General features: G+C 40.5%; 1 protein-coding gene across 7 annotated transcripts in view; it reads right to left on the bottom strand.

Annotated features, from left to right (window-relative positions):
- Fam184a (family with sequence similarity 184 member A) overlaps positions 1-18903 on the bottom strand; it is a 126235-nt gene that overhangs the window by 28520 nt on the left and 78812 nt on the right. For 4 of the 7 annotated variants that reach the window (XM_057762564.1, XM_057762567.1, XM_057762568.1 and 1 more), the window contains exons 7-11: positions 16480-16641; positions 13929-14050; positions 13315-13465; positions 10685-10726; positions 1366-1578 (exon numbers count right to left, since the gene is read on the bottom strand). In XM_057762564.1, the coding sequence (XP_057618547.1) occupies positions 1366-1578; positions 10685-10726; positions 13315-13465; positions 13929-14050; positions 16480-16641 (690 nt within the window). The remainder of the gene's footprint in view (positions 1-1365; positions 1579-10684; positions 10727-13314; positions 13466-13928; positions 14051-16479; positions 16642-18903) is intronic. The other 3 variants (XM_057762565.1, XM_057762569.1, XM_057762571.1) reach the window with 1 other exon arrangement.

Here is an 18903-nt window from a genome sequence, read left to right as displayed (position 1 = left end):
TGTCAGTGCACAGCTGTAATCCCAGCCCTGGGTGTCAGTGCACAGCTGTAATCTCAGCCCTGGGTGTCAGTGCACAGCTGCAATCCCAGCCCTGGGTGTCAGTGCACAGCTGTAATCTCAGCCCTGGGTGTCAGTGCACAGCTGTAATCCCAGCCCTGGGTGTCAGTGCACAGCTGTAATCTCAGCCCTGGGTGTCAGTGCACAGCTGTAATCCCAGCCCTGGGTGTCAGTGCAGAGCTGTAATCCCAGCCCTGGGTGTCAGTGCACAGCTGTAATCTCAGCCCTGGGTGTCAGTGTACAGATGTAATCCCAGTCCTGGGTGTCAGTGCACAGCTGTAATCCCAGCCCTGGGTGTCAGTGCACAGCTGTAATCGCAGCCCTGGGAAACAGAGCAGAAAAATCCCTGGATCTCATTGGCCAGTTTAGCTAATGAGTGAGCTCCAGGCTCATTCAAAGGCCCTGTCCCCTTAAAACAAAACCAACAAAACAGGAGAACAATAATGGAAGACATCTGTTTTGTCTTTAATATCTGGTCTCTACATATGTCTGTGCAGATGTACACAAGTGTGTGTGCTCACACACAAAGTAAAAGGTAAAGACTGTGATAATAATCCAATAATATAGTCATTTGATTTAAATCACGTTTAACTTTACTGCAGTTATAATTTTTTATATTAGCTGTGTGGTTCTATTACAAGGAAATTTTAAAACATTTTAAAATTTCATTTCATTATGATTTTTTTTTTACAAAGAGAAAAAAGAATGTAAAGGAAAAACCCAAGATTTAAAAAAAAAAAAAACCTACACATCCTTTGGGTCCATTTCCTTTTTGTGAGCACAGAGTGAAAACAAATTTCGAGTTTGATAAAAGTCTGAGTGTCAGGAGTTCAAAGTCAGCCTGGGCTATATAGTGAGTTCCGGGCTAGCCTGGGCACATGAGACTCAGTCTCAAAAGATTTTGGCGAAAGACTGTTATGATAACACACTATGAGTAGAACAGTGACTGAATCTATATCACAACTGCTAACTGCTATGGAGTGGAAGATGAACTTAGCTTGGTGTTATGATAAACTCTAATTCATCTACTGTCATGTGCAATCAGTGTGGGTTATGAACTGTGACTCCTATAGGAAGTCACATTCTGGAGAACATTTCAATAAAAACAACATGTAACATTTTAAAAGAAAAAGAAAAGAAGAAAGAGAAAAACTGGAATTCTCAATTATCTGAAGGCTGGCGGTTCCCACTTCATCTTCAAATGTTAGGCCCACACTGTGCTCCTACGGATCATAGGCCATTAAAAAGAACCCAAAGGCTACATCAAGCTCCGAGACAATCTTTGAACGTGTTTCCCAGGAACCTTACCCTTTGTTCCTTTTCCTTCTCTTCTTCCATGGTTTGGAAGGCAAGGACATGTGCTTCTTTGAGGGACTTGTGTCTCTGCTGATGCTGCTCCTCCAGCTCCTCTAGCTCCTGTGTGAGTCGCTGGCGCTCTTGTGTGAACTGCGCCTGCAGCTGCTGCAGAGATGTCTGCGACTGGCAAAGCTGCAGCTCCAGGTTCTGCTTGAGCAGGGAGATCTACGCCAGAAAGACACACGACAGAGACTAAGCACAAGATGGACTTCACAGACTACCAATCCAAAGGGAATGAGACGGTCAAATGGATCTTAGGAAATAACCTTGTTCCGTTAAAGTGTTCTACAATAAAAGCCTACTTCAAAGCTTCATCATTACTGGATGTGTATATGGTGTGTGCATGTCGCAGGAAAGCAGCATGGCGTTGGGTCTCTCCTTCTACCTTTCGGGTTCTGGGAAATGAACTCAAGTTGCCAGGCTTGACCAAAGATATTATGTGCTGAGCTGTCTCGCCAGTCCAAAAATCTAACCTTGCTTTATCACTAGATTAAGTCTGTTTTCAGAAGGTACCATGAAAACGGCCTAATTATATTGCTTGTAAAATAAGCCATTTGTAGTGCACGTCTAGAAATCGAATGTACACCTTTTCTGGAATACCTTTATCATTTATATGAATGGGAGCAGGAGGCAAGGAACAGTGTTCTCAGGTGAAGCTGCTCTGAGGAGAGAGCACTAAAGGTGGAATGGCTTCTCTGAGGCAGATGTGCAGTGTTAGGACTGTGGGTCTGGAATGGAGCCGTTCTCCTCCTCCACTATTAGCATCTACTCTCACCACGGGGAGGGAATTGGGGCTCCACACACCTTCAGTTACTTCACAGGGAGCGGGCAGTGATTGTTAGCCGGGAGCGTTTGAGGACTGGAGACCTGCTCTTAGGAAAGATTTGTGAGTTTGTTATTTACTTATTTGACGTGATGTGCTCGTGCTGGTGTACACCAGGCTCGTGAGGGTGCCCACAGAGGCTGGAGGGCGACATCAGAGCAACATCAGAGCCTACCTCCTGGAGCTGATGTCATAGGCAGCTGGAAGCTACCAGGAATGACTGCTGCGCCCCAAATCCAGAAGAGCAGTAAGCTCCCTCTAACCACACAACTCCCTTAAGTGGAAAATGATTTGTCATTCCTTTTGTCAACAAAAAACATCTAACCGGAAATGGTGTATACATCAACCTTACTCTACAAGAAGTCTGAAGAGAAGAGAAATTTGGAATTTATATAAAAGTTGTAAAATACGCCCCATAAACAGCTTAAGACACCATTCTCTCACACCTAAGCCAGCGTCTGTGGGCTCCAAAGCCAATAGAGGAGGTGCCCTACACTGAGCAGGAGCCCTTTCTCTTTCATTGGCAACCATTTTCCTTTGATGTGGCAGGAACTGGCCACTTGACATGTCTCACACGGAAAGCAGGGCAGAAAGAAGACAGACTGGAGACTCACCAGAGACATAAAGGGAGCCATGAGGGGAGACCCACTCCCTGGCAAACAGGAAGCCTAAAAGGCCCAGGAATAAGCCACTGCAGTGAGCTTGACTGCAACATTAGCTACACAGACAGGTTTGGGACAAAGTTACAAAGATATAAACCAGGACTAGTTAGAACAGTCAGCATGTGACATCAAGGAAACAGCTAAGCCCTGGCGAGAAAAGATGCAGCTGACGCGGATGTTTGAGCTGTCATTGTGTGCTTTCAAAGGAGCTATTTTACCTGTTGGAATCTTGCAAATTATTAACCTTTATGCAATAGTACATTTCAGAGATTTTACAGATTGGGGTTCAAGGGAGGACCTGTGAATGTGACTTACTCTGTAGCCCACGCTAACCTGGAATGTATGGCAATCCACTGAGTGCAGAGACGGTGGGTGTGAACACCACACAGGGCTGACTTCATTAAGAAGGCACAGCAACAGATAACGCCATGATGTGGGACGGGATTATAATTTAGGGCTCACAATTTTATGCAAGGGGCATCAGGATGAAACAAACACTAAGGAGAACCCAGAAGGAAAAGTGACGTCATAACAGGCAACAGCAGGAAAACGGACTGGGAAGACTGTAATTGACGGGCATTCTCTGCCTGGCCAGTCGGGCAGAGAGAGAAGAGGCACTGAGCCACTCTCTTACAGGCTCAGTACGAGTCTCAGCATCAGGATGGGTTTCCTGGAGACTGCCTTATGTTTCTCTGGTATTAACTTTCTCTGGTATGGACCGCATATGGGAAAGGTGGGGACAGTGTGTGTCACTGTACAATTTTAATTGATATTCTCAAAGCTCTCCCTTGGCACCTAACCAAGTGGGAACTAAAATCTAACGAGCGTTTTCCTTTCCAAGCTGATGCCCTGGCACAGCCTGTGTTCATCCAGTATACATGAAGTTTGGTTTTGGGGTGGTCATTGGCCCATACTGTATCCTCTAAGGCAGTGGTTCTCAACCTTCCTAATGTTGTGGCCCTTTAATACAGCGCCTCATGTTGTGGTGACCCCAACCTTAAAATTTTGTTGTTACTACATAACTTTAATTTTGTTACTATTGTGAATCTTAATATAAATATCTGATCTGCAGGTTGTCTAATATGTAGCCCTGTGGGGTCTGGACCCACAGGTTGAGAACTGCTGCTCTCAATGCTTAGGATAATAAGAAGCTACTCAATCACTTGGCCTTGTGTATGTTTTATTGGTGTGATACCTACTTTTAATGTTAATTGCCTCCCGTGGACCACAACTGCATCAAATTTTATTAATCTGACTATAGATCGACTTATGCTTAAACTATTTAAACGTAAGGCTCATGAGGAAAAACATTAAAATAAGAGAATTGGCACAGTAATATAATTATGCATTTAAAATATAAACAGTTTAAATTTTCTCCAGCTTTAACATATTACAGTGTAATATACTTTACCTTAAGATAACTCCAAAATATTATTTTCCAATTTAAAATGTATGACTACCATCTGAATCTACACTCTAGGAAGCAACAGACACTGTATGCAGAAAGCACCATGCAGCTTAGTGGTCAAGTATACTTATTCTCTGAACTTTGGAAGCACACAAACTCCAAAGTCTTTGCACTCATGCTCAGTGCAGTAATATGAATTATATGCAGAAAGCTTTATCATGCAACGCAGCGCTGTCAGTGAACACATTGGTAGGGCAGCAGGAAATAAGTCAGCCTTTATTTAGCGGGAAGATTGCATACCATTGAAAAGAACAGATCATGAGCAAAGCGGTGTAACATGAACTAATGCTTTCTAGACATTATTTAAGCACCCGACTTTAATATAGTTTATACATACATATTGATATCAAACAGCATTGTTTCAAAATACAACAAGGAAGGAGTCTGCATTAAATGTTTGGACAACCTTGACACAGAAATATCTAGAAAGATACGTTGAACAGTGAAGGAGAAACAGCAGCTGCTTTGAATTATATACTATACTCAAGTTAAGGACTGTATGTATGGTATTTGTGTTTTTGAATGTCATAAACTTTTGGACATTTTATCCCTTGCCTTTTCAAAAAAATTATTTTTATGCGTATGGGTGCTCTGTCTGCACCTCTGTTTGGGCATCACATGATGTAGCACTGCAGAGGCCAGAGGAGTCCCCTGGAACTGGAGTTACAGGGGGGCTGTGGGTGCTAAAAACTGAACCCAAGTCCTCTGGAACAGCAACCAGGGATCTTAGCTGCTAGGCCATCTTGCCAGTCCCATTTAAAAACAAACATGAGAATCTTTATTTCTGAATAATGAATCATCATTTTAAAATCTCTCACCAGCCTATGCAGGTGTAGTCCATATCGGTGTAGTCTATGTAGGTGTAGTCTATGCAGGTGTAGTGTATGCAGGCGTAGTCTATGTAGGTGTAGTATATGCAGGTGTAGTGTATGCAGGCGTAGTCTATGTAGGTGTAGTATACGCAGGTGTAGTGTATGCAGGTGTAGTGTATGCAGGTGTAGTCTATGTAGGTGTAGTATATGCAGGTGTAGTCTATGCAGGTGTAGTGTATGCAGGCGTAGTCTATGTAGGTGTAGTATATGCAGGTGTAGTCTATGCAGGTGTAGTCTATGCAGGCGTAGTGTATGCAGGTGTAGTCTATGCAGGTGTAGTGTATGTAGGTGTAGTCTATGCAGGTGTAGTGTATGCAGGCGTAGTCTATGAAGGTGTAGTGTATGCAGGTGTAGTGTATGCAGGTGTAGTCTATGCAGGTATAGTCTATGCAGGCGTAGTCTATGCAGGCGTAGTGTATGCAGGCGTAGTGTATGCAGGTGTAGTCTATGCAAGCGTAGTGTTCTATGCAAGCGTAGTCTATGCAGGCGTAGTGTATGCAGGCGTAGTCTATGCAGGTGTAGTGTATGCAGGTGTAGTGTATGCAGGTGCAGTCTATGCAGGCGTAGTCTATGCAGGCGTAGTCTATGCAGGCGTAGTGTATGCAGGTGTAGTGTATGCAGGCGTAGTGTATGCAGGCGTAGTGTATGCTGGCGCAGTGTATGCAGGCGTAGTCTATGCAGGCGTAGTCTATGCAGGCGTAGTGTATGCAGGTGTAGTCTATGCAGGTGTAGTGTATGCAGGTGTAGTCTATGCAGGCGTAGTCTATACAGGCGTAGTGTATGCAGGCGTAGTCTATGCAGGCGCAGTGTATGCAGGCGTAGTCTATGCAGGCGTAGTGTATGCAGGCGTAGTCTATGCAGGTGTAGTGTATGCAGGTGTAGTCTATACAGGTGTAGTCTATGCAGGTGTAGTCTATGCAGGTGTAGTGTATGCAGGTGTAGTATATGCAGGTGTAGTGTATGCAGGTGTAGTGTATGCAGGTGTAGTCTATGCAGGTGTAGTCTATGCAGACGCAGTCTATGCAGGTGTAGTGTATGCAGGCGTAGTCTATGCAGGTGTAGTCTATGCAGGCGTAGTCTATGCAGGCGTAGTCTATGCAGGCGTAGTCTATGCAGGCGTAGTGTATGCAGGTGTAGTGTATGCAGGTGTAGTGTATGCAGGTGTAGTGTATGCAGGTGTAGTATATGCAGGTGTAGTGTATGCAGGTGTAGTCTATGCAGACGCAGTCTATGCAGGTGTAGTGTATGCAGGTGTAGTGTATGCAGGTGTAGTGTATGCAGGCGTAGTCTATGCAGGCGTAGTCTATGCAGGCGTAGTCTATGCAGGCGTAGTCTATGCAGGCGTAGTCTATGCAGGCGTAGTCTATGCAGGTGTAGTGTATGCAGGCATAGTGTATGCAGGTGTAGTGTATGCAGGCGTAGTCTATGCAGGCGTAGTCTATGCAGGCGTAGTCTATGCAGGCGTAGTCTATGCAGGCGTAGTCTATGCAGGTGTACTGTAAGGAAGTAACACGCACTCTCTATCTAGCAACCATTTAACAAATTTCACTGCACCAAGAGTAGGTGCCGTCCTCTGACTTCCACTCTTTAGCAATACTTTCTGAAAATAAAGGTTTCGCTCTCTTTTAGAAAATATGGCATTAAAGACAGAATTTTGTAGAAATGTCAAAAAGAAAACATTAAAATACATGCCCTTTTTGTTTTAAATATGGGAGACGTCATCTCACCTCTCGGTGGAGCCTTTCGCACAGGCCGTGGGCCTTTACCATGTGTGTGTTGACGCTGGTCAACAAATACTGGAGCTAATCTATAGTCATTTAGTACCTTATTAGTATTCAAATACGTGCAGTCGTATCGTTAACTCTGAAAGCAAACACTTCGAATTGAGGGTGCCTGCTGTGACAGGATCCCAATGCGGGTACAATATTAACCTACGTTTTTTGTTTTTTGTTTTTTTAAAAGCAATATTAATTCTTTTTCCTTCTTAATCTTTTTACAGGAATTAAGGAACATACAATGTACACAAGCAACCTGCCCCCAAGACAAAGCATGCTGAGAGATGAGAATGACCCTCAAGCTTAGCTCTGTCTCACAGTAATCTCTCCTGCTGCTCTCAGACTCTGGCTCAGCACAGCAGAATTGGGTCCAGGTTGACCAACAGGTTTGCTCCTAACTACTGGAGTATAAGTGTGCACAGCATACAGTACACACTCTAGAGGGCATCAAATAAATCTCCAGCTGGAGATGTCACTCTATGGTAAAGAGCCTGATCTAGGTCTGTCTCAGTATGTCATGTATCAGTGGACAGTGTTCATCAAATATAGATAACTTATCTGGTAAAATACTGATTTGTATTTTATATATCACAATTTCTAGGTGGACACAGGACATACTTAAAAAAAAAAAAACCAATAGCTTAGTATTTAGTGTTTGAAGCGCTGATGGGGACATACATCCCAAGTGTGTTGGAGGAAAAGAGAACACCACTTTGGATACGGAGTGCTGAAGGGGTGCCCACTGCAGGTGTTGACAAAGTCGCATTCACAGGGCCAGCTGTGGGTGGCCTCCTCAGAATGAGCGCACCCAGGCTTCATTTGAAGATGTTAATGACTTTTCTTTTTAGAGAGAATGGTGAGTTTATGTTTTTATTTTTTCTTCCCTCCAAAATGACATTCATAAGGTATAGATGGTATTCAGCTACATGACTCATTATTTTTGTTCTGTCTGTAGTTTATGAGCCAGGGTCTCATATTACCTAGGCTGGTCTTGGATTTACAGATTCAGGACTGACATACACAGATGTTTTTCTCCCCACCCTTTTTTTTATTGTCAAAACTGTTACTATTATAACAGGGTCTCCTATATCTTGGGTGATGGCCTGGAACTCCTGATCTTTCTGCTTCTACTGTAATGTGCTAAAATTACAGGCATGCTGAAGACCTTGCTAGTGTTTTAAATGCCCCCCACCCAAAGCAGTCATATGCCTTTCCCTTCCCCCTTTCTTCAATGTCAGTTAGCAGAATTGTCAGATTCTGCTGGGATTAAGTCATGCCGCCATCTTGAAGAACACAGGCCCCTCTTTTACCACCAATATATAACTTGTTGAAAGTCATATCAGGTTAATTGTAAGGTATAAAGTACCATACTTTCAAATACTAGCAACGCTGAAACCTGCTAACTTAGGTCTGGTAGACTACAGTAAGAATAATTTTTTAAAAACATTTATTTATTATGTATACAATATTCTGTCTGGTGTATGCCTGTAGGTCAGAAGAGGGCACCAGACCTCATTACAGATGGTTGTGAGCCACCATGTGGTTGCTGGGAATTGAACTCAGGACCTTTGGAAGAGCAGGCAATACCCTTAACCACTGAGCCATCTCTCCAGTCCCAGAATAATTTTTAGTATGTCAATGACTTACATACATTTTCATGAACAATGATGGAAGGTACTGAGACAGTTAATTATTTTTTTAACAACTACTAATTTGCTATTATTAAAGGATGCTGGGAGAAGGGAAAGTGATAAATATTTCAGTTAAAACATATTTTTAAAAAGAATATATTTCAGGTCATGAAATTATGGTAACTCTGGAAAAACTTTCACTTGGCAATTCCAAGAAAGGGTTTCCTTGGAAAATCCTAAACTAAACCTAGCAATTAAGAGCCACAGTGACACTTCTTATTTTCCTGGAGATACTATAAAATACGCTCCCAGTTATTGCCTCAATCTTAAGCTAAAATAAACTAGAAAGCATCTATAGGATGTTTTAACAATCACTCAATTTTTTTTAAGGATGACCTATAGAGAGGCTGATTCTTGCTAAGAAAGGAACTTAGGAAGCCAGGCCAACATATGGTGGGTGACAATGCCAGCCTGCCCAATGTTGTATGCTAACAGCTCATTTTGGTTATGGGTGATGAGGGTGAAAGGTGACCAGTGACAACTATGATGTCACATAAGGGGTTAAATATAATGAGGATTTCATTGTGTTAATAACATCTAATGCTATTTTTTTACTTAGAGAATGTATAAAGATGTTCCCATCAAGTTACCGATATACACTTAAAATAATGTCTGATATTAAGTCAGTGAGCAGATTTTTACTTAATTAGTACCTTTTTAACCACTAAGAGGAATAGTTATGTCTTCAGAAATATTCTAAAGTACAATGTGATTTATTTAGAAAACAATCACATCTGGTTTATTATTTCTATCCCAATCAATAAATATGTCAAAAAATCTGGATTGATATCAGTAGAGCCCAAACTGAAATGATCAAGTCAAAATTCTTATTCCATGTTATGAGATTTTATTGTTAACAATATCTTAATGTAGCTTTATCAAAATTGAGATAAACATCTATTACTTATTTTAAAACATATGAAGAAAATTCTGCTGATCACAGTTATTTTCCAACTGCTTTTTATGTTGAAAAAAAAAGTCGACTATGATAAGCAAGTAAAACTTTCCTTTCTCAGGTAGTAGAAATTGAAACTATTAACATTTCACAGGACACATCTAGGCTCAAACTTTGATTTGCCTGGGGAGGCACGGACAGGCTACCTTCTGTTTCTAAGTGCACTGGAGGACAGCGGCCCTGTCTGACACTCCAGGGTTGGGCGTCTCACAGAACAGCAGCAGAGACAGCACCCAACTGCAATATTTTCATTTTCTACTTCCTGAGGAAAGAAAAATCCACCAATAGCCATTTTCCAAGAGAAGCGTGTGGACCTCTTCCTGAGATATCAAGGAACCAAGGAACTGATTCAGAGACACTCAACTCTGTAACCTTATCATGAAGGATAAGGTAGTAATACATTTGATATGAAGATAAATCTCATTGTTTTCCTTCATACAAATTATTTCTGCGTGGAAACACGGAATAATATTTTGAAGCTTATTTTTGTACGTGTGTGTCTACACAAAGGTAAAAGACAATACTTTTGCTGAGTCTTAGGGAGGGATTTACATTATTTTGCTTTTCATGTGTTGAAAACTAAGACATTAAAATATAAAACACATTTAGCTATTATGAAATTTCAAAATGCTTGCTCTTATCGAGTAAAGTCTATTGTATATTTTCCAAAAATAAACTTTTAACTCAGAAAATTTGCATTTATTTGAACTTAATGATAATCAACTAGCTAATATTTTTCAAGAATATCACCATACCTTTCAAGGTTAACATTAATGAATTTTATGCGTAAGATGAAAATCTAGCTTAGCTTCATCATAAAACACTAAGTAAGACAATATGGTAGATGTATGCACAATACACGAACGAAGGTTGAAAGTTAGACATTATTAGTACCCATATGCAAAAAAATCTTATTGTGTGCCATAATGTATTTTTGTATACGTTAAAGCTTCAAAGCAGTGTTATTATGCAAAATTAAAGGTAGAACATGCCTTATGCACAAACTGTAAGTGCCGCTCACTTACATTGTTGATAGATTTATGCAAAGCTTCACCCAGAGAGTGCCGCTATGAAAAAAAGATCACAGAAACCAACTAAGTGAGAGAAAGAAAGATTCAAAAAGGAGCGTGAAACATTGAACAGTAACTAGAACATGCTCACAAAGACCAGTTCTGAGAAGAAATTTGATTTAAGAAACTCAAGACACTGTGTAAATGATTTGTACACAGTCCCTAAAATGATCTGATAGATCTGGGGTTTGGTCTACTTACCTTTACGGGATACTTAAGGTGAGGGGGTGAGTTAAAATATAATCATGGAATACAAAGAGGGGCAAACAAAATATTAAAATAACCTCTTAGGAATAAGTACTGTAGAAACACAAAGAAGAAAGTAAGGAAAAAAAGAAAGGAGGGAGGGAGGAGGACAGAAAGGAAAAAAGGAACAAGGATGACCTCTGAGAACTGAATACGTGATATTACAACAACAACAAACAACAAAAACAGGGCCAGAGCCGGGCGGTGGTGGCGCACGCCTTTAATCCCAGCACTCGGGAGGCAGAGGCAGGCGGATCTCTGTGAGTTCGAGGCCAGCCTGGTCTACAAGAGCTAGTTCCAGGACTGGAACCAAAAAAGCTACGGAGAAACCCTGTCTTGAAAAAAAAAAGTGTAAAAAAAAAAAAAAAAAAAAAAAAACAGGGCCAGCAAGATGGTTCAACAGGCAAAGGTGTCTGCCACCAAGTCTGATGACACGAGTTCAATCCCTGGACTCCACATGGTGGAAGGAGATAACTGAGTTCTGAAAGCTGTCCTCTGACCTCCACACATGCACAATGCACATGGTGTATGTGCACAAAGGAACAGCATGTGATAGAAAATAATAAAATATATTTAAAGAAAAAAATGATGGGGCAAGTGGTGAGGTTTCTTTGATAAAAACTCAGTCCCTAAAATCCCCATGTTCAGTACTTTCTGGCTGAAAAATATCAGAAAGACTTTAGGGATGGTTTCCATTCTATTATATAACTGAGCCGAATACATCTGTCTAGAGGCAGAGCATGATAGAAGGAGAGGGGTAGATCACTCAGGAAAATCGGCCCTCTCTGGGCCCTAAATAAGAATGTAAAGGAAGTATACAGGTTACCCGTGAGCTGTGTACATGTGATGCCAGCCTCTACTGAGAGTTGTTTGCTTGTTCTTATTTCAAAGGTTCCAAATGATTTGACCTCACAAGCGCGCGTGCGTGTGTGTGCGCGCACACACACACACACACACACACACGAACACATACACACCCTCTCCCTCCTTCTTCCCCTCCCTCTCCCTCTACCTTTTCAGAGCTTCATTACAAATTATAGAAACCAGACACAGATGGGCAGGCCTCAAGCACTTCTAAGAGGGCAATGCATGTTTCTGTATATATAACGATCACCTTATAGAAAGCCTATTTTGAATTCTATCTTGAAACTCTTCACCATCATAAACAGAAATTAAAAGATTAAGATACCAATAGATTTTCAGCAGTAAATTAGGAGTTGTTTCATGCCTAAGTTCTGCCCTTGCTTGGTGATATACACAATAAAGTCTACTTAATTACAGTTTGCCGTCTGCCCTTGATTGGTGATGCACACAGTCAGGCCTTTCAGTTACTGGTTTACCAGGATCTCCCTTGATTGGTGATGCACACAGTCAGGCCTTTCAGTTACTGGTTTACCAGGATCTCCCTTGCTTGGTGATGCACAGTCAGGCCTTTCAGGTACTGGTTTACCAGGATCTCCCTTGCTTGGTGATGCACAGTCAGGCTTTTCAGTTACTGGTTTACCAGGATCTCCCTTGCTTGGTGATGCACACAGTCAGGCCTTTCAGTTACTGGTTTACCAGGATCTCCATTGCTTGGTGATGCACACAGTCAGGCCTTTCAGTTACTGGTTTACCAGGATCTCCATTGCTTGGTGATGCACACAGTCAGGCCTTTCAGTTACTGGTTTACCAGGATCTCCCTTGCTTGGTGATGCACACAGTCAGGCCTTTCAGGTACTGGTTTACCAGGATCTGCCCTTACTTGGTGATGCACACAGTCAGGCCTTTCAGTTATCGTTTACCAGTATAAAAAGTTTATAAAGTCCCAGGTTGTGTAAGTAAGTGAAATGGACAAACTATTTTAATTAAAGTTATACGTGTTTTGGAAATAAGATAGCTCTAGAAATACCACCTTTGTTTATGCCATACTCTTCCAGGACTTCGGTCATAAACCCACAACAGAGATAGACACAACTGCTCACTTGGGTAAATGTTTTCAGGGAATCAGGACACTGCTAATAAACATCTTCTGTTGCCCAGATGGCATCTTAGGGCTAGAAACAAAATGATTTTACAGTTTCAAAAACTAGCTGACCTTCCCGAGTAAAGTTGATGTGTTTGGCTCAAATCAAAAACTAAAAAATTATGAAATTTTCTCAGAACTTAGCGTCACATACGCAACACATTTACTTAGTATAATGTTTCATATGACTATGTCTGTGTGGTTTTACACATTTAAAATGTTTAAGTTTGCCCTATAGAAAACAAAACACAGTGAACATACACGCAGTAGGTTTGTTTAGCCGACTGGAGAGTGCCAAGGAGACGAACGTCCGCGGGTGCAGACTGTAATCTACCTGGTTTAGAAGGTCTTCCACCTTCTTCTGCCATGAATCCCTGGCAGCACTTTTCTCTCGCTCTTTCAGCTGCAGCAGTTGAGACATCGCAGACTTCTTGTCCTCTTCGTGTTGAAGCCTTAGCTCCTGGCGAAGTTTAGAGCACTCTTGTCTGTAACAAACACAGGCATTTGCTTTGTAAAGAGAGTCACTGCTCTCAATCAACATTCTCTAGTGGCTCACGGAGGGGGGGGGGGGTCTCAAAGCTCCTTTCACTCTCACCTCTGTGAGCCTGTGTCACCCGGCTAACTTTCAGGAAACCGGTAACCTAAGCAAGGCCACTTATCAATCTACCATTGGCAGAATAGGCATGAGAATAAATGAGTCTTCTAATTTCAGGATAATTCTCTGCTTTTATATATATAAAACATATATATTTTTTTCAAGAAAATTAAATTTAAAGAGTAAATTTGAATTCAAACAAAGAAAGAAAAAAAAACCCCGTATTTTACCTGCATTTAATCATGAGAAAAATTAACCTACAACACCCTAGTACATCTGTAATGAGGAGCCTACAACAGGGACACTTCCTGCTCCTCTGTACGGGTAAGACTGCACTGAAGAGCCCCGGGTACCTGAGATTTTCAGTCCACTTTATCTCTAGGTCATGGGCCATCCTGTCCACCCTCAGCTTCTCTTCTTCCTTCATGGCAGCAAGTGTTTGTTCATGCTGGTGCCTCTCTTGTTCTAGCTCAGCCTGCAGAACAGAAACACGAATGAGGTCTGGTTTCGACAAGCCCAGGCACTGCTGCTGCAAGAGAGCGCGCTGATGCAGACCTTACAGGAGCCGCTGATAACGCTAGCTAGGGGAACTAGTCAAGACACTTCCACTGAATAGGTGGAACACATCCTATATTTTAATTGTTCTTTCCTCATTTTTAAAATCAAAGCTTATATTATTTAAACAGTTTAAACTTATATTATTAAAGCTATTTTTTTTTTAGCCATGAACATACAGCATATAGCCATGTTCCTCGTTCCTGAAGTTAATTTGCATTCATATTCAAAACCAGGTCATTTGTCTAAAGCCTAATCATTACATCGGTATACCATTGATATGATTAAAGGAATTATGAGGAATTTAAGTTTACTGGATATTTTCTTATGTAACTTAAGCCACAGGCCCATGAGCTTAATGCTCAGATACTGACATGATACACAGGAAATCCTTGCGGATTGATTCCCTGGAACTGGGGCTTAGAGGTGACCACCTGACAAAACCCCGCAACTAGAGACCACTGTCAGTGCTGTGGCTGCTCGATGGGATGAGACAGTTGGTGGCAGCCCATCTTTTGGTCACTGTGATGGGCATTTCTGTACACCTCTCTGGCTGACAGCACAGGATAGACAGTGTTAAAAGTTGTATTCAGATTAACGACAAAAAAAAAAAAAGTCAATACTGAAATTCCCTTTCAATACGGTTCCCTTGGCCAGCAAAAGGTAACTACTAGAACCTGAATTTAGATACTGTTCTGGAATACTGCTCAGTCTCTAGGGACCAGTTTTTCCCACAGCAGGTAATATGAAATAGCAGAGAATTTCTTAAAGTATTTCTCATTTAAAGACATTCTGCATTAATATTTATTTTTAATTATGTGTGTGGGCACGTGAATTCAGATGCTCTCATAGGTCTCATAGGTATCAGATACCCTGAGGCTGCAGTTATAAAATGAAATACACCAAAATTAGGAATGGGGTGTATATCAAGATGAGGTACCATATAAATACACACACATACACACACACACACTCACAAATACACACACACACCATGTGTGACTTTCAACGCAAAAGATTTACCGATTTAAAATACCTTTTTCCTTTTCCTTTTGCCAATGTACAAAACGCCTCTTAATATGAATTAGCCATTCTATTCAGCCTTATGTGGATGACTGCTACCACTGATATTATATGCAATGTTTGTCATCGCATACATTAAATATATTGAATATTACAGTAACTCTAAATCCAGACTTACTCTGCATCATATTAGCACTGTTGTATCAGATAGCCACTAGAGAAAGGTAAACAGAAGCCATCTACCTGAAGTCATAGATTTTAAAAATGAAACGCAATTGATATTCAAAGTACACTCAATTAACCCCTAGATAAAACATAAATAGAATCATATACACACAGTGTAGATGGTGCATCAGGTACATACACTTTGGAGTGTCATCAGTCTTAAGCTAAAAGCTAATATTATTACTAAAACCAATACCGAGTGTTTACATTTTGTTGGGCACTGTATGGTACACAGCTTATCTTTTGAATTATTATAACTGTGATATGAAAAGTATTATTATGCTGCTCTATGCCTTACTGAAATGTCAAGGAGGAAATGTATCTCTACCCACAGTGACACAGTAAATGGTAAACACAGAATTCACAGGACAGACCAGACCCGCCTGACTATGGAGCCCACACTCCAGATCATCACACAGGGAGGATATGAAAAACCCTCATCTAGTGTCTGCCCTATTTTATAGGTCCTGAAACTCTGCTATACTTCCCAAGAGAGAGAGGGGAAAGGCAGGGCCTTCCGCAACCTGTAAATCACAGAGAACTCTTGTTTGCTATACTTGAAAGCTCCAGCTTCAACCAGGAAAAAAACTTACACACACTAATTATCCTGGATTAAACTGTGTCTATAAAAAACTTCCCTGAAATCTCAGCCCTTACACTCTGTCTGCCTCAGGATGCAAACGTATTTGGAAAGAGTGCCCATGCAGTTTTATTTGCTTGAAATGAGTCCACATGGGAGCAACTGAGCCCTTCCTTAATCCAGTATGACTAGCACACTTATAAGATGATAATGTGGAGACAGGAAGAGACAGAAATGATGTTACTTAAATGTGGGACACTCTCTGGGGCTACAACAAGCTGCAAGAAAGGAAAAGGTTCTCTCTTAGAGACAAAAGAATTCATCTTAGGTTTCCAGCTCTAGAACAAAGAGATGACCCATTTCAGTTGGGCTCAAGTCACAGCACTTGTTACTTTTTAGTGGGGTTCCTGGGAACTAATATACTAATTATATACAAGGATGCTTACATAGGCTTTAAGCAAAGTAGTCCAGATATATTTTCATATTTAGACATTTAGATTACAGTAGAAATAAGCAATTACCTCAACATTTAATAGGGCCTCCTTGGTCTCCTTTAGCCTGCCTTTTGTCAGGTCCAGTTCACTCTGAAGCCTCTCTTGGGAGTCCTGAAGACTAGCAATGAGTCCTTCAGCTGAGCCAAGACCTTGTTCACTTTTCCTTACCAGATCTTGGAGGCGACCAATCTATGAGTGAACAGAGTATTTTTAATTAGTCATACAACAGCAGACCAGTGCCAGTCTCACAGTTTGAAGAGTTTTTCCTTATTTTTGACTTGACTAAATGGGATCCCTTCTTCATGAATTTGGAAGAACCACTTAGCCATGATAATCTTTACCATCTGTCATTTTTTGTTTTGTTTTGTTTTGAAAAGACTTCATGACTACAGTTTCTACTTTCTAGGACCATAAGGCAAGGACATAGGTACAACTTCCCTTGTGCTCTTGGTTTAAAGAAAATTCCTGGTCATATCAGATAATAAAATTCCTATAAAAGGAACTGATGCAAGATAAAGATTACATCAAAGATAAAAAATAAACTGTTTCAAAGCTTTCTTTAAAATTTAACCATCTACATATCACAAGTCAAGTCTTCATGCATTTGGGTCAATATTGGCAAGCTCTTAAATATATCTTAGAGAACCAATTGTTCTTCGTGTGTCCATACAGAAGTCACCTTAGGAAAGAGACTTTTGAGTTGGAACCAGAGAAAATGGACAATTTGTTGACTAGGTTGACACAAATTCTTTAATTATGAGCCAAAATCAAAGAATGAAATACTTTAAGAAAATGCTATGAAGTAAAAATAATGGACAAGATTTCTTTAAAAACATGCATATTTTTCCTGGAAAATATTCGTAACATTTTCAAAGAAAAACACAAAAACTGCCCCTCAGCTTCCTCGGCGGCATGCTTTCTTCTCAGCACACACCTTCCTGCTCTTTCTGTGCAGGCGCCTCTATGTGCTAAATGAGTCTGGAGGTAGGCGTGAGCGATTCTGCTACCTGGTTAGTGTCTCTAAATGGTCAGAAACTTTGTAAAATGATTTAAAAAGACCCCCCTTTCTGTGTTCTATCATATATTCATAGCTAAAGAATTCAAAAATTCTCTGAACCTAATGCCTGTCTAGACACATGGTGGACTGTTTTCTTTTGTGGTTATAACTGGTCTGGTAAATTTTTTAGGTGCTTTGAGTCATTTTAAAAATACAAATTTTCATAAAAATATACCCTCTTTCCTGATTTTTAAAGGCTAATGACATGCTCATTTATAGCATCTACTTACAGTGGTCTAAAACTTTACTGGCCACTATTTTAATATCCACATTCTGTATTCTATATCTCATACTGTGTCTTTTCAACCTTTTGTGTGATCTGGCTTGTCAATAATTCTGCATGGAGGTGGTAAATGAATGTAAGAAAGTTAGTAGTAACAGCTGTGATATCACTGAACTTTGCAGAAAGTCTAGCCTTAAGTCCAGGAGAAATAATCCCCATTTCTGTGGTATTACGTTAATAACTACATAATATAGAGAAAGATAGTAACTAGAAAATATATAAGGGACAATCCATATGGAAAGAACAGAGCCAGGCATGGTGGGCTATGCTTACAATTACAGTATCTGTATGGATCAAGGCCATCCCAGGCTACATAGTGAGGTAAAGCAAGTTTGGGCACTGTGATAAGATAATGGCTTAAAAACTTTTTTAAAAGAAAGGGCTGGAGAGATGGCTCAGCAGTTAAAAGCACGTGCTGTTCGAGGCTATAGTGTCAATTACCAGCATCCACTAGGTGGCTCACAACTGTCTGTAACACCAGTTTCAAGGTGCTACCTGACACCCTCATCCACTTCTGCCTTCCAGGTGTCAGGCACACGTGGTACAGAGAAACATACATGAAGGACACCCATATACATATACATATATAAATTTTATATACATATACATAAATTTTTAAAAATTTAAAAGGAAAATAATAACCAAATTTAATAACATGGAAACATTCTTCCACAATCCAGCAAGTTCTCAGTTAAGTGCTACATGAATATATAACATTCAAAAATGTATGAAGAATAATATTATAAGTAGTACATGAAGGATAAAGGGAAGTTTATTAAAGAAATAAATAATTTAATTAAAGAGGAAATAAATATTTAAATAAGCAAAAACTTTTAAATTGTGCACAGTTAAATGTAATTAAATAAAAATTTCAAGTAAACAGTAAGAATAGCTGACTGTTTTCTATGAGTTTAATACAAGTGGGTTACTATAGTGATTTTACTTATGTTTTAATAAATAAAGCTTGCCTGAAGATCAGAGGGTAAAACTAAGCCACTAGAGGCCAGGCAATGGTGCCACACACCTTTAATCCTAGGATTTAGGAGACAGAGGCAGATGAATCTCTGTGAGTTCAAGGTCATCCTTGACACAAGACCGATGCAGAAACAGA

Source organism: Chionomys nivalis, chromosome 2 (assembly GCF_950005125.1).
Source record: "Chionomys nivalis chromosome 2, mChiNiv1.1, whole genome shotgun sequence".
Taxonomy (NCBI): Eukaryota; Metazoa; Chordata; class Mammalia; order Rodentia; family Cricetidae; genus Chionomys; species Chionomys nivalis.
Note: the sequence above shows the minus strand (reverse complement) of the source record. Positions and strands in the feature narration are given on the sequence as shown.